Source organism: Equus quagga, chromosome 4, assembly GCF_021613505.1.
Source record: "Equus quagga isolate Etosha38 chromosome 4, UCLA_HA_Equagga_1.0, whole genome shotgun sequence".
Lineage (NCBI taxonomy): Eukaryota > Metazoa > Chordata > Mammalia > Perissodactyla > Equidae > Equus > Equus quagga.
In genome coordinates this window covers 137,800,396-137,825,969 of record NC_060270.1, presented here as the reverse complement: position 1 = coordinate 137,825,969, position 25,574 = coordinate 137,800,396, and the positions used below count along the sequence as shown (strand labels likewise).

At 39.2% G+C, this 25,574-nt stretch overlaps 1 protein-coding gene across 2 annotated transcripts in view; it reads right to left on the bottom strand.

The window, feature by feature from the left end:
* Window positions 1-25,574, bottom strand: part of LOC124238408 (cytochrome P450 20A1) — a 57,920-nt gene that overhangs the window by 23,004 nt on the left and 9,342 nt on the right. Inside the window, exons 4-8 of one of the 2 annotated variants that reach the window (XM_046659354.1) lie at window positions 25,154-25,296; window positions 11,347-11,514; window positions 5,876-5,954; window positions 1,198-1,313; window positions 247-301 (exon numbers count right to left, since the gene is read on the bottom strand). In XM_046659354.1, the coding sequence (XP_046515310.1) occupies window positions 247-301; window positions 1,198-1,313; window positions 5,876-5,954; window positions 11,347-11,514; window positions 25,154-25,296 (561 nt within the window). The remainder of the gene's footprint in view (window positions 1-246; window positions 302-1,197; window positions 1,314-5,875; window positions 5,955-11,346; window positions 11,515-25,153; window positions 25,297-25,574) is intronic. The other variant, XM_046659355.1, reaches the window with a different exon arrangement.

The following is a 25,574-nucleotide window of genomic DNA, read 5'->3' as shown; positions in this document are numbered from 1 at the left end:
CTAACTAGAATTCACAATCCATAAACTGTGTCAAGAAATTTATGGCAATGTTCAGAGGTGGCACAGAGCACCTGGGGTAAAAAAAAAAAAAAAAAAGGTACCTGTGTACAAGAGCGTTTCAAACAAGAGTAAAAAGAAGAGGGAAGTTATAAAGAGGTCTTGCAAAGAGTGTTACCTTTATTTCAGAATAGCTTTACCCTTGTATATTTTATAATCTATCTCAAAAAGAAATCAATTTATACTTACATTTTGCAGTTATTATGCAACTGGCCAAAGAAAATATCATACTGTCTTCTAGGATCTAGGAAACAAAACTAAGTTTAGAAAGGGTGAAACGTAAGGTGTCCCGTATTATGCCTTACGCTAAAAAAATCTAGAGTATAGAATTATGGTCAAGGAAAGGAAAAAAGTGTATTATTTCTTTATGATGTTTTTCACTTAAAAAACATCTATATAATGTAAATAACCAAGTAAGATTGGCAACAGATGTTAGCTCAGGGCTACTCTTCCTCAGAAAAAAATTTTAAAATAATGTAAATAACCAACCTAAATATTGCGTTGCCTCCTCGATGCAGTAAACACTTATCGGTAATATTATTGGCTCATGACACATTTTTGCAAACAAACTGGCTCAGCTCTATCCTTCTGGCTTGGCCTGGGACAGCAACAAAGCCACAGGACAGAGGAGAGTCTGCCAGTGCCCTCAGCCTGATTCGATTTCTGCACCCACATACACCTGGAAACCAATTCTGTCTATGAAGACTTGCACATGTCGAGTGGGACAGAAGATTCCTACAATGAACAGGTTAGGCAATAATGGCTATAGTCCTGTCCTTTGCCTGACAACGCCACATAGCAGTGTGCTAGGGGTGACAGACATACACTGGGAAGAAGCCAGGCTGCCATGCCTGGCCACACAGGTAGAGCAGCTTAGGCGATAAAGGTTTATACTTGTCCTCCTCTGTTATGATCAGAGAATTGTGGTCCAATATTTGCTTACCCAAATATTAAATAATATACAGCTGCTTCAAAGAGCTAAAAAAATAGGAACTAAATTCTTGTACTATTTATGGATGATGTACAATAAAAGAGAAGCCACTGTATTCTAGGAGGGCATCTGGATTAAACTGAATAAAAAGCACACTCTATACATGTGTGATTATATTTTATTTGATAAACATTTAACAATTACATCACCTGTTGGTCATTAAGGTTCCCCTGTACTAAGGAGTCAATGAAAATATGTTGATTGAAGTTCATTCCTCTTCGTTCTTTTATGATTTTCTTTAAAATAGATTCCAGTTGCATAAGGGCTTAAAGAAGAAAAACAAAGAAGATTTGAGAATATAAGCCCTTGTGAAGACTGAACATTTTTAATTTTTTTTTTTTTTTTTTTGAGAGAGAAAGGACTTTTTATTACAGCTTGCTAGCAAGGGGACAGATAGCTGACTAATGTCCAAAAGAACCATCTTAAGGGGAACACAGAATCTTGAAACAGTTAAATATGCCAGTGGGTTATAGGCAAGAGGGTAGGAAATGTTGAACCCCTTGGTGTTGCAGACTGGGAGTTGCCACATCAGATCTTTCAGCTGTCATGAATATCAGCATAGGATCCTGTCTAGAGGCCATCACATTCTCTCAGCCAGGCTCTGTACTCTGATCTGCTCACTTGGTGCTTATGGCGATACTTTACCTGGTGGGCTCTGGGAGCACCTTGGTGAGAGGAGGGACCTCTCTGGAAACTGAGACATTGGTGGGGGCCATTGTTCTGACCTGGTCCAGCCGTGCTGACCTAATATTTCTGTACAATGTTACTATGTGCAGAATAAAACTTCCAAAAGTAAAAGAGTAGTAATTAACAATTTTAAAAAAGCTAATTTACATTTAAAACATCTATTTTCTTTTTGCTAAATTTAACATACACACAAAAAAAGTACATAAAACATATATGCACAATTTAAGGAATCATCATAAAGCAGATATCCACAACATCGCCACCCAGGCTGAGAAGCAGAACAATGCCAGCACCTTAGAGGCCTCCACCCACACAGCCGTCTTCCCTGGTATCATCCACCTTCCTTCTAAATTCTGTCCTCAACTCCACTCTTCTCCCAAGTCACGCATCACTCATTTGGGGTCAGAAACAGATGTGAAATCATCAAAAAAGCAAATTTCTGAAATCTAAAAGATACAGAATAACTGATATCCAACAGTCAATAAAATTATCCAAAGAGCACTTCTCAGTTCCCATGTTGATCGCTTACGCTCCAGGAAACACTTTCACATTTGGCTCCCAGGATTCCACACTTTCCTCCCACTTACTGCCTGCTCATCCTCAGGTTCCTTTGTTGATTCCTTCTCATCTCTCAAATTTCTTAACAATGGTATGTCCAAGGTCTGTAGGCTCAGTTTCTGGACCTCTTCTCTTTTTCTATTTACATTCATTACCTTGGTGATCACCAGTGTTAAACTTTCAATACAATCTACGTACTGAACACTCCCAAATTTATATTTCCAGTCAGGACATCTTTCTCCTGAACTCTAGACTCATACATCTAACAACCAACTCAGCATCTCCACTTGGAGGTCTGAAGCATACTAAACACAACATAAACAGGGGGCCGGCCCCATGGCCAAGTGGTTAAGTTCGCACGCTCTCCTTCGGCAGCCCAGGGTTTCGCCAGTTCGGATCCCAGGCGTGGACATGGCACCACTCATCAAGCCATGCTGAGACGGCGTTCCCCATGCCACAACCAGAAGGACCCACAACTAACAAATATACAACTATGTACTGGGGGGATTTTGGGAGAAGGGAAAGAAAGATTGGCAACAGTTGTTAGCTCAGGTGCCAATCTTTAAAGAAATAAATAAATAACACATCCAAAACTGAACTCTTGATATTTCCCCCCAAAACTGGATTCTCCCACAGTATGCCCCATCTTATTTCCTAATAACTTTATTTTCCAATGACCTTGGTGACTCCTTCACTCTTACAACCCACATCTATCAGCCAATGTTGGTGGTTTTGTCTTCAAAATACAGAATTATTCTCCCTTACTCTTTTTTTCATTCTATATTTCCTGCTGCCTGCCACATAGTCCTAGCCCATAACAGCTCCCTAATTACTCTCTCTGCTTCTGCTCTGGGCTCCTATAATCTATCACAGCAGCCAGAGTGATCCTTTAAAAACATAACTCAGATCATAACTCTGCTCAAAACCTCCCAGTGGTTTCCTATCTCATAGTAACAACCTAGTCATACAATGATCTACAAGCTGGACAAAATCTGTCCCTCCCCCAATCTTTCTGGCCTCATCTCATTCTGTTCCTTTTCTGACTACTTCACTCCAGCCACACAGCTCCTGGTTGTACCTCCCGGTGAGGAAGAATCTCATCTCAAGGATTTTGCAATTGCTTTTCCTCAATGTGGAATACACTTCCTTTGGCTATGCGGATATGCACATGATCTGCACTGACAGGCTTCCTTATCTTTCGCAAGTGTTTGCTCAAGTCACCTAATCTTGATGAGGCCTTTCCTAAAAACTTTATTTAAAATCACAACCTCCCCACCCTGAACACTCCCCATTCCCCTTCCTGATTTAATTTCTCCATAGCACTTGTCATCTTTTAACACACTATTCAGTTTACTTATTTAGATTATCGCCTGCCTCTTCACACTAGAATGTAGTGCCACAAGGACAGGAATTTTTGTTTGTTTTGTTCACTGACATCTCCTCAGCACCAAAAACATACCAGGATATTATAGATCTTCACTAAATATTTATAGAATTGAATAAATATAACACATTAGTGATTAAAATGAGAAACTATTAATACTGTAATACAGGGGTTCCCAAACTTTGCTACACAGAATCACCTAGAAACCTTTTTTAAAAAAACTGTAAAACATAAGAAATATAAGTCACACCTCATACCAATTAAATTGGAACGTTTAGGAGTAGAAGCCAGGCTTCAATGTTTTTTAAAAGATCCAATGTGTAGTAAAATTTGGGAACTACTGTGGTACATTCTCAGCCCTACAAGCACATCAGAATAGTGTGGAGAGCTTTTATAAAAATATCTGATGCCCAGGGCACCTCTATCCCAGATTCTGAATAAACTGGTCTAGGATAGAGCCTGATCTCCAGTTTTTTCGTTTTAAGTTCCCAAAGTGATTCTAATGTATAGACCAGGTTGAGAATTACTCACCTAAACAAAGGAAGCACTGATCCAGCCACAGGATCCCACTCATATAAATACCAAAACATAGTCATTTTCAATGACAGCTCAAATCTGATCTATGCCCATGTGACAGTGCAACGAACATATTATGCTAGATAATCTACTTTTATTTAGAATCAAAGAATACAAATTAATTTTCATTTTATATCAATTGAACCAATATTTGTGAAACACATTTTTTTTTAAGGGGAATTAATCCAAACGCATGCATCAAGACGATCAGAATGATGATGAAAACAAGATACCAGAAAATGTGTCAAGTAAATTGGTTTTTCTGGACTTATGTTGGGACATCAAGGGACTCACTAGAATGGGAAGCCCCATGAGGACAGGATTTTTGTCTCCTGTACATAGAATATTGCCTAGCACACACAGGCCCCAATAAACACTCGTTCAAAGAATAAAGGAAGAGAATCCCAGGAAGTAATACTATTATATATGGAAAATAATCCATTATTCCAATGCAGCCTATGTATTTTAATTTACCCAGCCTACTTCCAAAAAAGAAAGTGAAGCAGCTCAGAATAAACATATTAAAGCATTACAATCATTAAATTACTGGCAGAAAATACAGAACAAAAAGAAAAGAGGGAGAAAAATTTAGGGGAGACATCTTAAACTAAATTCGCTATTTTTCTGTGTAGATTTTCAATGTTGTAACCAATGCCAAATTTACTCAAAATGGCAAGAATTTTTTATGTTGCTACATTTTTTACAAATATCTATAGAATATTTAATCATGTTGATACTATTTCCTTATTTCCTAATTCCTATATTGTTGGACAATTTGATTATTTCTGGTTTTCTACTTGTAGAAATAGCACTATAAAAAATACTCATGAGGGGCCAGCCCAGTGGTACAGCGGTTAAGTTCACACATTCTGCTTTGGCAGCCAGGGGTTTGCCGGTTGGGATCCTGGGTGCGGACATGGCACCGCTTGTCAAGCCATGCTGTGGTAGGCATCCCACACATAAAGCAGAGGAAGATGGGCACAGACGTTAGCTCAGGGCTAGTCTTCCTCAGCAAAAGAGAGGAGGATTGGCAGCAGATGTTAGCTCAGGGCTACTTCCTCAAAAAAAAAAAAATACTCATGAATATTTTCTTCTTTTAGATAATCTGATCCATTATTTTATGACTCTCATATATATTATCAAATCACTTTTCCAGGATTTACCCTTACTTTCATCAAGGCTGTAGGCTGTACCAGTTCCACAGCACCTTCATTCTGCAGCAAGTGCTAGAGTTTTGTTTACTAACTCACTGCTTTGTCCTCTTTTTGTTTAAGAAAAACTTTCATGGGGCCAGCCCTGGTGGCCTAGTGGTTAAGTTCAGTGCGCTCTGCTTCGGTGGCCTGGGTTCAGTTCCTGGGCATGGACTTACACCACTCTGTTAGCAGCCATGCTGTGCTGGCAGCCCATACACTATAAAACAGAGGAAGACTGGCATGGATGTTAGCTCAGGGAGAATCTTCCTTAGCAAAAAAGAAAAGAAAAACTTTCGTTATAGGAAATGTAGGAGAAAAACATAGACAAAACACACATGACCTATAATCTCATGATTCAGAGATAACCCTGCTAAAATTGGGGCATACTTTCTTTTGTCTTTATTAAAAATTAAGAGTGGCAAAACTTACCATCTTCATATTGTTTTTTCCGATTTGCACTTTTATCAAGTGATCCATCTAGAAAGCCTTTTCCAATCTCAGCCCAAACCTGAAAATAGGAAAACATACCTATTATCTGATAAGTAGGCTCTCTAGATAATACCGAGCAGTTTAAGCTAATAAATGAGGCACTCCTGTCTCACCTAGGGATCTGAGAAGCTCTACCTTTTAAGTGGGCTGCATAAGCATTTACTACGTAGTCTCTGAGGACAGGGCACAACTATATTTTAATAATTTCAGTGAAGGCACTTGCAAATTAGTTATAATTGGAAAGTCAAAAGTTCCTTTTCTTATTAGGAGTAGGAATGGGGAGGAAAAGAACATGGCAATAGAGCCAATTCTCTATTTTTTATTATAATTGCACCAGTGGATAAATAAAATTCATAGGGAATTCCATATTTTTACTTCACCTGTGATATTGGTGAGCACTGGCTGAGATCCAGAAAAAAGTTAAAAATTAGTCAAAGGTTTGGAGATAGTAAACAATGGAATAGGCTTCCAATTATTTCAAAATTGGGTAATTAGCTCCTGAAAAAACTTTAACTTGTTTATTATTCACAAGTTCTAAAAGAACTTGAGGAAAGAACATAACACTTATTAATCAATGCTAAATATTTGAAAAATTATTATTACAGTTAAGAGTCCTCAACTCTTACCTAACAAAGATAAACTTTCAGATTACTTAAATGTAAAACATTAAAGTATAAAAAGTACTGTAAGGGCCAGCCCCATGGCGGGGAGGTTAGAGTTCCGAGCACTCTGCTTCAGCAGCCAGGGTTCACCAGTGTGGATCCCAGGTGCAAACCTACTCCACTCATCAGCCATGCTGTGGTGGTGACCCATATAGAAAAAGTAGAGGAAGAGTGGCACAGATGTTAGCTCAGGGCTAATCTTCCTCAAGCAAAAAAAAGAAGAAGACTGGCAATGGATGTTAGCTCAGGGCAAATCTTCCTCAGAAAAAAAAAGTACTGCAAAAATGTGCAGTAAATGTTTATATTAGTAATTTATATTGGTAATTTATATTAATTATATAATAATTATATTTCATATAATTTATAATATATATTATATATAATTTATATTAATTAGTAATTTATATTAGTAATTATTATATTATACTCAAAGCGAGAAAGGAATTTCTAAGCATGACACAGCACAGGGAAAAAATTCATAATGAAAAAGCTGAATGCATTTAGCTACTCCATTGCAACAACGAAAACCTGAACAGACTGAAAAAATCAACAACTCTTCTTGGACCCCTAACACATGGGTGGACCCGGGGCAAACTGAGGCCCCCCAAGATTGGAGAGACAGGAGAAAACAGGGAGTCCCATCTTACTGGAACAGACTCACAAGTGGAAACCAGCTTAGGAACCGGCGCTGGGGCAGGAACACCCAAACCATACTAACAAACTGCTGGAGGTTCAGTGCACACAACTCTGAGAGTTAAAAACTCCAGGGGGACTGAGTTATAGGGGGGCTCCCCAAAATATTGTGAGATTTACCTGCCGGAGCTTGACCAGGTTCCCACAGCAAATATGGAAGGAAAATCCCCTCAGGCTTCCAGTAGAGGGAGGCCAAGCACTGTGTTCTCAACAAGGCCCGCCCTCAGGGGAAACTAGTCAACAGAGCCGGACCTGCTGGGGTCTTATCAGAGCCTAACTGACCCGGGGCAGGGAAATACCCAACTCCAGACCACTCTAGCCATCCTGTCCCACCTCACAGGGCAGAAAACACTGAGAAGCACTCGTGGGGCCCACAGTCCAGAGGCGCAGGCTCACTCAGAGACTGAGACGGACTCGCAGGACTGTGGAACACCTCCCCTTCCCCACCCCTCACCGCCACATCGCTAAAGCCTACCTACACCAGTTTCTTCTACCCAGTCCATCATGTCAAGCTGTCAAGAAGAAGGTACAAGCCACACCAAAAGGCAAAAGACGCAGTTCGAAGAAACAGAGCAAGCATCAGAACCAGACCAGGCAGGGACGTTGGAAATACCAGACCAGGAAAGTAAAGCAACTATGATTAATATGGTTAAATTAAAATTTCAAACTAGTACGATTAATATTAATAAGGGCTCTAAAGTATCCTTAGGTAAAGGATAAAGCAGACAGCATGCAAGAACAAACAGGCAACCTAAGCAAAGAGATGGAAATCCTAAGAAAGAACCAAAAAGAAACACTAGAGATCAAAAACACTATAACAGAAAAGAAGAATGCCTCTGATAGGCTTATTCATACACTGGTCACAGCTGAGGAAAGAATCTCTGAGCTAGAGGACACATCAGTAGAATCCTCAAAAGCAGCTTCGTACAAAACTAAACATTCTCTTACCATATGATCCAGCAATCATGCTCTTTGGTATTTAACCAAAGGAGTTGCAAACTTACGTCCACACAAAAACCTGCACACGGATGTTTACAGTAGCTTGATGCATAATTATCAAAACTTGAAAGCAACCAAGATGTTCTTTAGTAGGTGAATGGATAAGCTGTTATATCCAGACAATGGAGTACGATCCAGCACTAAATGAAACGAGCTATTGGGGCTGGCCCAGTGGTGTAGTGGTTAAGTTCGCACACTCCGCTTCAGTGGCCCAGGGTTCACGGGTTCAGATCCCGGGTGCGGATCTACACACTGCTCATCAAGCCACACTGTGGCAATGTCCTATATACAAAATAGAGGAAGACTAGCACAGATGTCAGCTCAGGGACCATCTTCCTTAAACAAAAAGAAGACTGGCAAGAGATGTTAGCTCAGCGACAATCTTCCTCGCCAAAAAAACCCAGAAATGAGCTATTAAACCATGAAAGACATAGAGGAACCCTAAATGCATATTACTAAGTGAAAGAAGCCAATCTGAGAAAGCTACGTACTGTATGATTCCAACTACATGACATTCTTGAAAAGGCCAAACGATGGATACAATAAAAACATCAGTGGTGGCCAGGAGCCGGGGGACGGAGAAAAGATGAATAGGCAGAGTACAGAGGATTTTCAGGGCAGTGAAAATACTCTGTACGATATTACAATGATGGATACATGTCATTATACATTTGTCCAAACCCAATGAATGTACAACACAAAGTGTGAACTCTTAGGTAAACTATGGATTTGCATGATGACAATTTGTCAATGTAGGTTCATCCTTGGCAAAAAATGTACCATTCTGGTGAGTGATGTTGATAACGGGGAGGCTGTGCATGTGTAGATGCATGGGGTATATAAGTCTCTGTACCTTCCTCTTAATTTTATTGTAAACCTAAAATTGTTTTAAAAAAATATTTCTTTAAAAAGCACTATAAATAAAAATGAAAGCAAATGAAAACTAGAGATAAAAATTAAGAGCTCTTGCAGATCAGTAAGAAAAAGAAACACAACAATAGAAGTATTGGTGAAGGACGTGAGAAAGCAGCCCACAAATGAGGAAATACAAGAGATCCACAAAAATATTAAATGAAGTTTAACCTCACAAACAGTAAAAAAATAACTTTAATCATGAAATACCATTTTCCACTTATTAGGTAGGCAAATATTTGAAGGATCAATAATTCTACACGTCAAAGCACAAGGAAAGAGCACACTAATGCTGGGGGAAGATAACTGAGACAATGATTTGGGAGGGCAGTTCTGAAGCGGTACGCAACTCAACATGGCATGTACATTTCCTCACAGTCCAACACCTGCGAGATGGGCGTGCACCTTACACCGATGCCGCCTCCCCACTGCTGTCAGCCAAGCGGCAGTGACGGGGCAGAAGTCACTGTCCCTGCAGTCACAACTGGTTATTACTCCTGCGGCCTGACTGGACAACAGCAACCCCTTGGTGTTTCAGACATCAAAAGATCATTTGAGGAAAGACTTTAAGTTATGCTTATGGTCTGAAAACTTTCCTTTAACAACTTCTGGTAGCATTAAGAAAATACCAGATTCCTTCCAAAAATACATCATCTGAATCTACTCAAACCCAAATTGATGGACATTTCAAAAAATACTTGGCCGGTACTTTTAAAAATGTCAAGGTCACAAAACAAAGAAAAGCTGAGGAAATGTTCCACATCAAAGAGGTCTGACCACCAAAATCTGAATATGGGCTCTAGGTAATACTAGTGTATGAATGTTAAATTTCCCAAGTTTGAAAACTATGTTGTCTATATAAGAGAACATCTTTGTTTTTAGGAAATACAGACTGAAGAATTTAGGGGAAAAGAGGCAAAATCTGCACTTTACTGTCACAGGGTTCAGGTAATAGGGGAAGGAATGAATAGAGAGATGGGCAGACGGATGGATGAATAGACAGAAAGACAGATAATGAATGACAAAAGCAAATGAGGCAAAATGTAAACAACTGCCGACCCTGGGTACAGGCAGTGGGGGTTCCTTGTAGTAGGTGCAACTTTTCTGTAAGTTGGAAATTATTTCTATTTTGAGCTACAAAGAAAGAAAGAAAAAGGAAGAGAAAGAAAATGCCAGTATAAAATAGGTACAGGTAACAGCAGCTTAGAAGAAAATCTTGGGAATGATAGTGGAGGTCTTCCTTTAAAAAATGCTGTCTCACCAACATGAAAAAACATCACCTCTCAACTGAGTCAAAAATTGATTCTCCATTAAAATTTGAAAACATTTTAGGAATTCCCTAACCAATTTATTTCGCCTGGGTACAAAGAGCAGTTTACTCTAGGAAGTAGAATTTAGAGTGATTTTTCCACTTTTATTTTTATGCTCCTGAATATGTGAATGTTCTAGAAGAAACGTCTATTTTTTAATCATCAAACACAACTAATAAAACCATTTTAATGGGAAAAAGTATAATATTAAACAGTGACAGGGTGTTAAGCCACAGTTCCTAGTGATTTTTTTAAACACATTATCTTGATTATTTACTTGTTTTTATAGATTTGAATAAAATAAACAATAAACTTCTCAGAGAGCCAAAATGCGGTAAATGACCTAAGTATGATTTGAACCAAATAAATTAATGTTGACATTGATAAAAATAGAAAATAATAAATAAATTCCATATGTGAATCTACGAAAGGCACACAGTAAATGAATTTCAAACTGAATTGGGCTTTCTTCAAATCACATGCATTTTATTAGCATTTTAATGTTCCACTGGCTTTAACTTCTTTTTATATAGGACATAGTCTAGTCTATTAAATACAGTTTTTTCTCTTTATTATAGAATTCAGTATTATAACATATTTGCTAAATATTAAAAGAAAATTTCTTTAGTCATCTCCACTTTTTAAATTTCAAAAAGTAAGAGCTTAAAAAAGTAATTTTTAAAAAGACAATTATCATTGCTTGCACTGTTGCTTTTAGCCCAAAACAAGGAAACTATACTACAGAATCTTAAACTTTCATCTTGAGAGGCAAAGTCTGCATTATTCAACTATCCAATGTGATGAAAGAATAATTTTAATTTGGCCCTAGACTTACTGTGCCATGATTCTTCTGGAAGCGAACGACTTCCTGGCCATCTTCAAACGTACTACCCATTACCATCTGTGTAACAGATTTCACAGCAAAACCAAGCATATGCTGGGAGAGGGGTACATGCTGGGACTCTGGGTAGGAGAGCCATTTATCTAATAATTCTTCTGAAAGCTGAAAGAGAACAGAAAACCACAACGATTTATTATTTCCCCTTGCTAAATCTTAGAAAAACTCAGCAAGTAGGTTCATTTCAGAGCACAGAGTTCAACTCCGATCAAAGTAAGCATTCAGGTGTTTCCCTAGCCTGTCAGGCTAACACTGGCTCCACCTAGAATTACGTCCTCAATAGTTCAGGTTCAGAGTCTGTCACAGGGCTGATTTGCAAAACAAAAGCAACAACCTCGACAATAAAAACAGAAAATAGAAATTAAAAGTTCTTGACCCTAATGGAAACTAAGCGACAAAAGTCTGAGTATCTACAAAGAATAGCAAAGGCTCAGGGCAGAGTGCCTGCGACACAGTGAACAGTCAACAAACACAGGAGTAGATACAAAACCTAGACACGCTTCAGCGACAGAAAGCTCTCAGGGTCTCTGCCATTGCTTCGTTCGACAAATATTTATTAAATCCCTTGCGGAATGAAAACAATGTGTAGTCAGAAGCTCAAAAGCTTTGGAGTCAGGAAAACCTTGGCTTTACTTCTGGCCCTGTCACTTAGGAGTAACGTGACTTTGAGCAATTTGCTTAACTATTCCAAGGTTCAGGGGTCTCAACAGTGACACAGAGAGGACATCTCCTACTTGCATGGCCGCAGTGACAGGGATGATTACACCACGCCACATAGCAGGGTCAGGGTTTTGTGAGGGGATAGACGTAAAGCCCCTTTCACGTTAGGAACTCAAATTCAAGCTCCTTTCCCACATCAAGTCCATGAAAGTTTTGTCACAGTATAAAAGGTTAAAATTAAATTTTGTGAGAAACAGAATAAATATTCAAAAAGAAAAGATTAGCACCACAATAGTTTACACCTACTTAAAGTGAAGTATATGGACTATAACACTTTTTTTTGGAGAAAGGAAAGGAAGCCTTAATGATTCCATAGGATCAAGATTAATGAATAGTTAATATACTTTAAAGAACTCTGAGACTCAGGTGAAGTTAAGAAAACAAGAAAATAATGATTAAAATGGAACATAAGTACATAATTAAAAAATTACTTGCATGCTACTAACAAAATAATTCCAGGTACTTTAAAGAAGTTAGCATTCTACAGTTATTAATGAAGTCATCTAGCTTCCTTTATACTAAAAGATTTTAAAAAACAGTTTTGGGGGTTGGCCCCGTGGCCGAGTGGTTAAGTTCGCGCGCTCCGCTGCAGGTGGCCCAGTGTTTCATTGGTTCGAATCCTGGGTGCAGACATGGCACTGCTCATCAAACCACGCTGAGGCAGCATCCCACATGCCACAACTAGAAGGACCCACAACAAAGAATATACAACTATGTACTGGGGGGCTTTGGGGAGAAAAAGGAAAAAAATAAAATCTTTAAAAAAAAAAACCGTTTTGGAAACAAACCATTAAAGCGAGGCTATCTCCAGGTAAAAATAAGAGCCAACATAAATTCTACCTATAGGTAACGACAGTTCTAAACGCAAAGGTAAAATAAACACTGGGGAAAAAAGCCTTCTTGTAGAAAAAAATAAAATATATTAAAAGATATAAGATAAACCCATATGATTTCCTTTCTCTAAATATTTGCTTCAGAAAACATACTTTTTCTTAATAAGCATGGGATTTTTGCCTCAAAACAACTCTAAGAAAGTACTTAACTCGCAACCATCTCAGCTTCATGCCCAGAAATGGGAGGCCGAGCTGAGCAGCGGTATCGCCCACTTAGACGCTGAGCTGCCAGGCCTCACCTTCCCCACCACTCCATCTGCCGCTGAACGTTGATCCTACATAGGGGCCGTTGTAAGCAGACAGCCCCAATGCCATGCAACAAAGCCACACCCTCATCATTTACAGCCTTAGTGTTGAGCCATGTGTCCGAATTTACTCCACGTACCACATGTGAATGCTGACACTTTACCTTGATCTTTATGCTGAAAGTAGCATTTTTAAAGTGTGCATTCCATTGATTTATTTGTTCATTTAATTTTCATAAATGGTTACATTGTTCTCTCATCATTAAGTACAAGTCTTTTTCCCACAGATTTAAAATGCCATCCATTATACACTGAATTCCCATGTGACTTTGGGATTATTTCTGAACATTGTCTATTTCGTTGATATATAGATATACCATTATCATAGTTTTGAAAATTTATTTTGTCTTTATAATGCTTCCCATTACTATTCTCTTTCAAAATGTTCCAGAAGAGAGACTGACTTCCAGAATCATGGAGAGGGGACCTTGCTGATTTTGCTCTCCCTCTAAAACTATGAAAATATGTGCTAAACAACTAAACAACTAAACAACTAAAATCAATCATTTCAGCACTTTGCAACTAACCAAAATTCAGTACCCACTGAGAAGCGTCAATCCAACAGAAACAACTGAACCTCGGTAAGATGCTCGAGTTGCGATGTTTTACCTTAAGTTATTTCCATCTCCCTTCTCTCCCCAGCTCAGTAGCATGGTAGCCAAAGGCCAGCAGCACTGCAGACAACAGAGAGACCTGACATCTCTGTGGCACTGTTACAAGCACCATCACCACTGGTCACCAAAATGGTCACTGAAACAGAGGAGTAAGGAATCCCAAGACTCTGTTCCTCCTCCAAAACAAGTAATGAGCCGGCGAAAACTGTCAGAACCAACTTTTGCAAAACTCTGGAACACAGTCCACAAACTTCTAACAACCAGGGGCAGGTCTGGGGAAGAAAGAAGCTGCTGCTCTGTGTGAGAGAGCACTGCGGGATTTTAAACAACCGGTCTACCACCTCCACGCCCCAGACAGGCAGCAGCTATGAGAACAGTGGTCTGTACTCCAGGTGCTAATTGCTAGGAAGGAATACAGACATCATCCTCAAAGAATTGTGACTGGAGCCTCACCTGTGTGGCAGCTCCCATGAAGGACTGGTGCAAAGGCTTCCCTTTGTTTTGCCCAACTCTGAGCATGCCCAGAGCCAGGATGCGTGCCTGGGTGGCTTCTGCTGAAAACATTTAAAGGCACAGGTAGTGGCTACAACAGGTGGGACGAGAAACAACACTTGGGACAAGCAATAAACAGCCTAAGAGGCTGGGGAAGTAAGAGGTTGGGAGAAGAGATCAATGTGGGAACAAAAGCTTTTAAAAGCTTCTGCATATACCAGAGAATTAAGAAAGCCAAGCAAATGCCCAAGGGCAGGACACAAGCTCAGAAAAGGCTAAGAGAAGACTCAGAGAAGACTCTGAAGAAGAAGAAGAAAAGGCTCAGAGAAGACTAAGCTTCCACATCTGGCAGGTCTTCTGGCTCCAAACACGCAGGACGTGAAAGCTAAAGTAGAGCTGTAAGAAGCCTGGATAAGTGTTAAAGGAGGACCCCAACGCAAAGCCAACCCGCAAAGACTGGAAGAATAACTTTCATTTTTTTCTTTTTCTTTTTCTTCCTTTTCCTTTTGTCAGCTACAAGTGTTTGAGGTAAATCTGTCAAAACACCAGCTAACTCATTAAGCTAACACACAGATGCTTCAGTGGCCACACATAACAAAGAATACAGACTTCACAAAAACAGTTTAGAAAAGACACTAAACCAGCAAACCACTACCACCCACAAGAGGCAGGAAGAACAAACTCTGAGGAAGGGAAGATTCTGACGTGGAGAGTTGCCATCCACAGCTGCGCCCCCTCCAACAGAGCCTGGATCTCAGCCCTGGAGGCACATGCTCTTCCTCAGGCCCTCTGCCTTGCCCCAGGCCTGGAGTTGGTGACTGCTCCTTATACTTGCTATTCCTATATTCTTGAGAGTTCTCTTTACTTCTGACTAGCCAATCTCTCATTACTCCAATCCCCTGTTACAGTTGTTAATTCTTTATATTAAACTTTCCCTATTTAAATAATTGTGTGATTTCTCTCTCCTGATTGGATCCACACTGAAAAGACCTTTAGAAATGTTAATCAAGAAAAAGAGAGAGAAGGTACTGCAGAGCCTAAAGACATTAGAAATATAACAGAATATTTGGCAATAAAGCAAGAAAAGAAAGAAAAGGTATTAGGATTGGAAAAGAAATAAAACTGTCATTAATCTCAGACACCATGATAAACTATCAGAGTTAATAAGGGAATTTGGCAAGGCTAATGACTACAAGATCAATATGCAAAAATCAACTGCATATATCAGCAACAAACAAAAAATGAAATTTAAAAACAGTACAATTTATGATAGCATCAAAAAACTCACTACATACCTACGAGTAAATTTAATAAAAGTTGTACAAGATCTCTACACTGAAAAGTAAAAAAAGCAATTGAGAAGAACTAAAGACAAAAATAAGTGGAAGGGTCCTCTTTCATGTTCCTGGGTTGGAAGACTCCGTAACAGGTAAAGATAACTTTACACAAATCACGTGACCTACACAGTCACATGGTTTATGATAAAGGTAACATTACAGTACAATGGAGAAAGGATGATCTTTTCAATAAGTTATGCTGGGTCAATTGCATAACCCGTATGTAAAAAAACGAATGTTAACCCTGTTCCTCATTCTCTACACAATTATAAACACCAAATGCATTATAGATCCAAGTGTGAAAGGTAAACAGTAAAACTTTCAGAACAAAACACAGACGAATATCTTCACGACATTATGGTAAATAAAGATTTCTTACATAGGACACAAAATGTAGTAACCATAAAGACAAAAAAGTATTAAGTTGGACTACACTAAAATCAGTATCTATTTATTAAAAGACGAGCTAAGAGCATATAGAACAAGCCACAGTAGAAGACACTTCCTATATATATACATGTATGTATATGTATGTATAGCCAACAAAATTCTTTAATTCAGAATTTTTAAAAACCTCTTAAAAATTAACGAGAGAAAAATCCAAAACAAATAGGCAAAAGACCTAAAACAGCACTACACGAAAGTGAATCTGCAACTGGCCAATAAACACATGGAAGATGCTTAATTTTATTAGCCATCAGAAAAATGCAAATTAAAGTCACAATGAGATACCCTATACGTCTACAAATACGAAGGAATGGTGAGGATGCAGAAAAATCAGAACTCTCATCCACTGCCACGGGACTGTAAATGGTAAAACCACCGTGGAAAACTCTTTGAAAGCACCTACTAAGGTATCGATTCATTAATCCTCAATACTATGAGACAAGTAATTGTTATTATCCCCATTTTACAAATGAGGACATGTGTCACAGAAAACAGTAACGTGCCCACGGCTACACAACAAAAACCACAGAGCTCCTGTTCCAAGCCAGGCAGCCCCACGCAGAGCCCAAGCTCTCAACCACTCTGCCTCTGTCTATGTAAGCAAGGAAGACAGGAAAAACTACATTCATGTCGGGCAAGAAGGAAACGAAAACCAGAAGACTGATGAACTTCAAAAATAGAAGGTGTTCTGAGATGAAGGGTCAGGATGTGGGCCAAGCGAAGAGTTAAGAGGAGGAGAAATACAAAGTAGCAAAAAGTTTGCTATCAGAAACTCGGAGTCTGAAACTGGTTCCAACATTAAACAGAATGAACGCTTTTAATGAGCATCACTGTAATACTTGGTTAAAGACCAGTATTTGACAACCATTAGATATAAACCTTCTTAAGGACAGCTTTTTGTATTGGTAGTTCTAGTACCTAGCAGTGTCCAGCAAATCCTGGGTGCTCAACAAATATTTAGTGAATTTACCAATGCCCTTTTTCAAAATGACTGTCCTGTCTCTGCTTCAAAGAATAAGTTACATTTCTGACAGAGAGTAAGAACTCTCTCAAAAGTTATTATTAGATACTTCTTTAAATATTCAATTCTGTCTTACTAGTAATCTATGTCATAACTCTCTATGTAAAGTCATTGAACATTAGACCTTTCACTTTACAAAATTTGGCTTTTTACAAAGAACAGTTTTTGGCTTTCTAAAATGGAAAAAAATCTGATAATAAATACTGAACAACGCAATAACAACAGCAGGGTACATAATCCTCCCCAAACCAACTCCTGCATATTAGCAGCTTCTGTAAGAATTAAAAAACCCAAATACATAGTCCTAAAAAGTCCATGAATAAAAGACTTTGTTCTTAGAGAAAACTCAATAAATTACTGAATTTTGGTTTTAATTATTCAATGAATTATTAAGCTTTGTTCCTAACGAAAATTCAATGAATACTGAGACTATCACTGATAGTTGAATAGGTCATTGTCCTTTCGAATTGTACAGTAATACAGGTTAATTAATGAGAAAGAAAATTAAATAATATAAAAGAATATAGAAATTAATTTCAATTAAATTCAACCCAGATAGAGATAACAACTGGTAACATTTTTGTATGTAGCTTTTCATGTTTTTCTATAGTTACGTGTTTCCATGTATATGTGTGCATATGTGTGTATATAAATATATTCTGGAAAATACAGTAATACTATACAAACTGTTCTGTACACTGGTTTTCTCACTTGCCATCTATTATGGATTGAATCGTGTCCCCCAAGAAGATCTTGAAGCCCTAACCCCCAGTACGTACGAAGGTGCCTTATTTGGAAATAGGGTCTCTGCAGATGATAGAGTTAAGAGTGCATCAGGGCGGGCCTTAATCCAATTGTGACTGTGTCCTCATAAAAGGGGGAGATTTGTACACTGAGACACACACACATACACGGCAAGATCTCCTCATAAACATGAAGACAGATATTGGGGTGATAAATCTATAAGCCAAGGAAGACTATAGACTGCCAGCAAACCATCAGAAACTGGAAATGCACAGATGCTCCCTCACAGTCCTCAGAAGGAACCAACCCTGCTGACACCCTGATCTTGGACCTCTAGCCTCCAGAAGTGGGAGACCATAAATTTCCGTTGTTTAAGTCAGCAAGTTTGTGGTACTTTGTTATGTCAGCCCTAGCAAACTAACAGACAACCTTAAAATCATCTCCCCATGTCAGTGAATAAACATCTTTGCCATCTTTCTTAATGTTTTCATTCTAATCCATTTAAATAATCCTCTACTATTGGATATTTAAGTATTTTCCAACTTCCGCTACAATAATCAATGCTTCAACAGTCATCATGGTACATACATCTATTTTGCTGACTTAAGAATTAGTCATTTAATCTTTTGATACATATTGCTGTGCTGTCCTGCACAAAGCAGGTATCAACTTACACTCTGAGCAGCAATACCAAAGTGCCCATTCCCCATACCTTTGACAGAATTGTCAATCTAACAGGTAAAAAATATCTTGACATTGCTTTAGTTGCCTTCTTTTGTTGTTAAATTATTGGTAGAGTTTAGACAAATTTCAAATTTTTTTAAGACATGCCTTTTTTTTTTTTTTGGTGAGGAAGATCGGCCCTGTGCTAACATCTGTTGCCAATATTCCTTTTATTTTTTCCCTCCTCCTCAAAGCCATAGTACATAGCTGTATATTCCAGTTCTAGTTCTTCTATATGGGATGCCGTCACAGCATGGCTTGACAAGCAGTGTGTAGGTCCATGCCCAGGATCTGAACCAGCAAACCCTGGGCCACTGAAGCAAAGCATGTGAACTTAACCACTACACCACCAGACTAGCCTCAGTTTCACGTATTTAATTGCCATTTACACGTTTTCACCAGCGTACTGTATGTTCACTCCCTCACCCATTTTTCTATTGGGGCTTGTATCTTTTTCTTAATAATGCGTAAGAGCTTTCTGTACGTAGCTGGCTTTTAAATGAAATCCATAGTACATCTTTCCCTAGTTCTGAGTGATAGGTAGTCAAACAGTTCTACGGTGACTTTTCCTTTGTAAGACAATAGATATTAAAAATTTAAAAAAGCTATAAATGGTATTCCCAAACACCAAATTTAGGACCCAAAAGGTTTCCTAAAAACCTGTTAGGACAGTACGTTACTTATCAGAGGTTTTAATTGTGAGTATCTCCCTACAGTATCAGATCACTGCTGATTATGCAACTAACAGATTAAATGCTTTCACCCTACTCTGGTAGAGGCCTTTTTTTTTTTTCTAGCCATGACCATAAAAATTTTGTTACCAGTACTGTCACTTGTATCACATAAGTGCATTTTATCTGCTCATGGCTTAATCCACTTGTTTTGCAAAGTACTCTACAAAACAATGCAAATATTACAAATGATTCATGCAGGATTTTTCTCTAGGCACACATATCTAGTAGGTCTGCTAGAGAATTATGTGAATTTCTGTTAGTTTGTGAATCTCAACTGGTTTATACTGACTTGGAATTCTAACAATCTGTTGACGAGCTTCATTGATAGTACAGTGTTACACACTGACTTATTATTGGTAGAAATGTCCAAATCTATGACAAGTGCTTTCATTCCTTCCCAATTTTGTCATGCGTGATAGATGCACATTTACACGAAAGACAGAACTACCCAGTGGTTGAATAACAGGAATGCATCTATGCTGACATATTCTTTTACCAGCTATAGTTAAATTACATAAATCACATATTGATATATAAACTGGAAAGGCCCAACAAATGTACACTATTCATCTTATCATGTGCCCTGAATAAATAAGATACAATATAACTTACAGACTTCTTCAGAATGTTCTTATTAAAAGACCATGCTAATTTCAACTAACATAAAATTGGATTACAGAAAAATGAGTCTTGAGATACAATTCTACCTGGAGGCAGAAACAAATAAGATTCTGGAGTACATATCAGTTGTTCAGAAAGAATACAAACTTTCTTTTTGAAAAAAGTCTTTAGGTAATTATTCAGTAACTATTATGAAGTTATTAGAATCGCAGAGAAGCAAATGATTTTTATTCCACCACTAGGTGGAATTAGAATATTATTGTAACTGCAATACTCAAAAAAGACTAAACAAAGGAAGCAGAGAAAAGCTAGCAAGCAAAACTACATTCCAGGGTAGCAGAACCAAGATACAGAGAAGCGACAGGCCCAACCGACTGGGATCAAATCCAGACCTACTATCTACCAGCTGTATGACGCTGGAGAAGCTACCATCTACCTACTGTATGAGCCCGGACAAGCTACCGTCTACCGGCTGTGTGAGCCTGGACAAGCTACCGTCTACTGGCTGTATGATGCTGGACAAGCTACCGTCTACCGGCTATGTGAGCCTGGACAAGCTACTGTGCTTCAGTTTCTTCATCTGTGAACACAGGGAAGTAACAACACCTACCTATAAAGTTTTTGTGAGGATTAAATGAGTTCATACAAGCTATTAAACTAATGAACTCAACAATTTTGGCTATTAATATTATTACTAAGCTGTCAATTAAGAGGATTCTGGACAAAAGTTATAAATTTTAAAATCCAGAAATACTTGTTAAATTAGAATTTAGCCCAAAAGTCACAGGAGGATATGGGTTGAAGCACACAGAAGAGAGAAATCACACTCACAGAATTAGAGTGGAGGTGTACACACTGCCTCGGAGCAGAGATGGTCAGGGCGGGAAGGAGTCAGAATTCACAGGATGAGGTTTGAGAGGATTAGAGAAGAATCAGAACACAGAACTCAGATCTGGACCCAAAACAAGAAAAAAAACGCAAAAGGTTTATTGTGCCAATATGAAGTATACAACTTATTTTGGGGTGATAGCTCCAAACAAAACTAACCAACTGGCTACTACATGCTAAACACCGTTAGGCCCTCTAAAAAGCATGTCCTCAGGGCTGGCCTGGTTGCAAAGTGGTTAGGCTCACGCACTCTGCTTCAGTGGCCCAGGGTTTACAGGTTCAGATCCCAGGCGCAGACCTAGCACCCCCTCGTCAAGCCACGCAGTGGAGGCATCCCACATAAAACAGAGGAAGATGGGCACAGACAGCTCAGTGACAGTCTTCCTCAAGCAAAAAGAGGAAAGCTGGCAGCAGATTTTAGCACAGAGCCAATGTTCCCCACAAAAAAAAAAGCTTGTCCTCGTTGGTATGATGTCTGGAATTTGCTTTAAAACAATCGAGACAGAGGACAGGGGAGGAAAGTAGGGGTACAGATAAAATAAGACTGTTTAATTTGATAACGGTTAAAGTCTGGTGATGAGGACACGGATGGCCATTTTACTACTCTCTATTTATGTTTCTGTAAATTTTCCATGATTTAAAAAATTATTTACTCTACATAATGCGAGAGTAAGTGGGGTTGGGGTGTGTTTGTGCATTTTGAGTGAATGTGGAGTTAACCTCTGCAGAACACAAAGGATCTCTATGTAACCCTCCAAACAAGACAGACACAAGCCACAACTGTAAGAACCCTGCAGGGGGGAGAGAATGCATTGGCCAAGCTGGAAACACTGACCAAGAGGTGCAGTTTCAGAGGAGAGGAGAAGGAAAAATATAAGCAAGGAGAAATGTGAACAGAACAGAACAAGGTGGGAGGAAAAAGCAGCAAACAAATGGCAGGAAAATCTATTTCTCAAGGAAAGGGGAAGGACTGGTATTTCATGAGTGGTTAGTGTGCTCTAAGACCTGCTGTTAGGTATTTACATCCTTATCTCATATAATCCTCACAGCAAATCTGTAATGTGGGTGCTACTATCCTCAATTTAAGACGAGGAAATAAAAGCTCGCAAAGGTCAAGTAACACACAAACCACCGTGCAGATACTAAACGACAGAAGCCAGACTCAAAACCTCTTGCCCAAGCCTAACAGTCCTTGCAGTACACAACAATGCTCTTCCCCAAGCAGCTACCTTAAACATACAGCAAAACAAATAGCTGTGTCTGAAGCACGCGGATTATGAAAAGGGGAAGGAAAACACAATCTAAGAAGGGAGAGAGACAAGAGAACCGACCTGACTTTGTTATGTAGCACATGCAGGTGGTTAGGGCACTTTAGGGAAGCTGCATGGGGAAGAGAGGAAACTAAACTGGAGACTGGAGGAGGCGCTAGCCAGGCAAGGTGCGAACAATATTTTTGGGGAGGAAATAGCAAGAAGAGATCCACAGAGATAAAAGAGGAGACAATGAATTAAGGTCAGTATTCCTTTGCTGATGTAACAAGTATTGACCGAGGCCTATTCTACACCAAGAACCATGCACAGTAATCAAAGAGAACAGACCCTCCCTTCAAGGAGCACACGATTCAGGAGACAGGCATCCAAAGAATTACACAAAATGGAACTACACACTGGGAAGTGCTGTGAAGGAAAAGTATAGCACGTTAGGATAGCATCTAAAATGGGGACCTCCCTAGGAAGAGCAGGACGATTAGAGAGAGCTTCCCTTTAAACTAAAACCTGAAGATTGAGTGCCATTAACCAGGTGTGTGGATGATCGGGGAGACAACTCAGGCCAAGCGAGTAGCAGATACAGAGACTTTGAGACAGGAGAGAACAAGGTAGAGAACTAAAAGAAAACCAGCGTGGCTAGAGTTTCAACACGAAGGAGAAGGTGGGAAAGGAGGCAGGGAAATCGGCAGGCAATCACACATGGTCTTAAGACAACATTAAAGATTTCAGAGTTTGTCCCAGAAGCAAAGGGAAGCCAGTGAGGGTTTTTGATCAAGGGAGTGATAAAATAAGAACTGCATTTTGAAAGCATCTATTCTCAAGGGTTCTGAACTTTAAGTCCACAGGTACCAAAGGGTCTGTGCATAGAATCCAGGACCCCATGAACTTGGATGATGGGGGAAAATCTTTACTTTTCACAAACCTCTACAGAAGACTTAGCATTTCCTTTCATTGTGACTATAGGCCCCTTAACTTTCTTACCAATAGAGATTTCAAATATGTTCACATCATATTTCAGTTATTGCAAAATCTCAAAATAATGGTGTTATCCCTCATAACGTCATTACTTTAAAATCACAGAAGCTTTTGGAAGCATTGCTAGATCTTGTTATTTAATACATTAATAATGAAGCACATATATTACGATATCACAAGATGTTTAAAATAGTATTTTGATAACATAGTTGGTTTCCTTTGTAGTTGTATACTTAAAAATGTTATTCTCAGGAGTCCAAAGGTTTCACCAAAACTGCCAAGTGGTACATGTCATAAAAAAAGTTTAAGAGTCCCTGCAGAAGGGAGAAAACAGAGGCGGGAGAAGGGCAGAGAGACGGTGGAGAAACAAGCACCCAGGGAAGGTGATGGGAGCTTAAATGAGGACAGCAGCAGGGCTGCCGGGAGAAGGAGATCAACCTGAAAAGTATTCAGCAGGTAAAATTGACATCAGAGACTCTTTTCGAGTGTAACTTTCTTTTTTTTTCTTTTTTTTTTTTTTAACAAAGAGATGCCAATTTTTTTTTTTTTAAGATTTTATTATTTCCTTTTTCTCCCCAAAGCCCCCCGGTACATAGTTGTATATTCTTCGTTGTGGGTTCTTCTAGTTGTGGCATGTGGGACGCTGCCTCAGCGTGGTCTGATGAGCAGTGCCATGTCCGCGCCCAGGATTCGAACCGACGAAACACTGGGCCGCCTGCAGCGGAGCGCGCGAACTTAACCACTCATCCACGGGGCCAGCCCCTCGAGTGTAACTTTCAAAGAATACTTAGTGTTATAAAAATGTTTACAATATAATGATAAATCAAAAACGCAGAGTCTAAAACTATTCATACAGTATGATGATTAAAATTCTACCGTGCATAGAAAAGACTGGAATAATAGAAAGTATTTTAAACGCTAAACATGGTTATCACTGAGTAATGAACACTATTAAAAATGTTTATTTTTTCCTTAGGACTCTTCTAAATTTTTCCATATTTTGTAAAATGACTACCAGAAAAAAACAAGCATAATTTTAGTTATTTTGGGGAAAATTTTAATGACATGGGAAAATGTGTATGCTATGTTTTAAAGTGAAAAGTATATAAAATTGTACATATAGTATGATTTGAGACCATATGTATACCTATAGGCAAAGTATGGGTGATTTCTATATACTGTCAGATTTTCCATGTTTTCTACAGGAACACAGCACTTTTATAAATTACAGTATTTTTAAAGGGCACAAGTGGATGGATCAGCTTTGGACAGAAGGAAAGACTGTACTATTTAAAATGAGAAGAAAGAACAAAGGACTGAAGTGGACTGAGTTTGCTGGTGGGGAGAGGACACTGGGGAGTCAGACGTGCAGGACCCTACAGACTCAGCAAGGCGGCGGCCAGGACACCCACAGCAAGCCCAGGGGCTGGGAGGCCCGGCAACACGGGAACAAGCGTGCAGGTCTAGGGACAGAGAACTGTCAGGCAGCACACCAGGCTCACCTGAGAGCCTCAGGGAGAAGGAAATGGATGGAGTAGTATTGTTAACCTTTGTAAACCATGTGTGGAGCGTCTCAAAATATCAGGTCCCCTCCCCTGACTGAGTTCGTCCAAGCAGAGGCCCGGGAATCTGCATTTTCAGTGTGAGAGCACTTCAGGCGAGCACAGACCATGCTTTGGGAAACACTGGCTTAGAGTCTGGCCTGAAAACAAAGGACAAATCTATCGATATAGAAATTCTTTTCAGGATCTCTGACTCCCATCATTCCGACTTACACAGGGAGTCTAAATGTTAATACTTTTGCTTTGTTTTTGTTTATTTTGTTTTAGAATTTCAGAAGAATAAAAATCAGCTTAGAAAGACAGGTAAGAAAAGAGTAGCAAAGACAAGACACACCAACAGTCAAAAAATGTACTATTATCTGCATCAGAGAACTCCAGGCCAAACTACTCACCACCTTACCTTGAGCAGGAGAGCAAAATTACTCTGCAGAGAGGCAGTCACACCATTCTCATACAATTTTTTCCTCATGTGGTTTTCACTCACGTTCCCACCAGTAGACTGATACCTTAATAATGACTTCAGCATGGTTTCAAAAGGGTCCGCTGAAACAGACAAATTAACGTTTCTAAATCAAAGCATTAAATCAAAATAAAAACTCTCCAACAAAAGAACAAAGAGACGAGGAGGTATGGGATTGTCGCTGAGAGCACGCAGCTCTTTCCACAATTCCCTTATCTGTCTTTCCCAAATATGATCAGTTCAAGAGGCAATAAAACTTGGCAAGAAGACACGGCTCATCAGGCCACATTGAGGGGGCGCCCCACACAGCACAGCCAGAAGGACCTACAACTAGAAGACACAACTAGGTACTGAGGGGGCT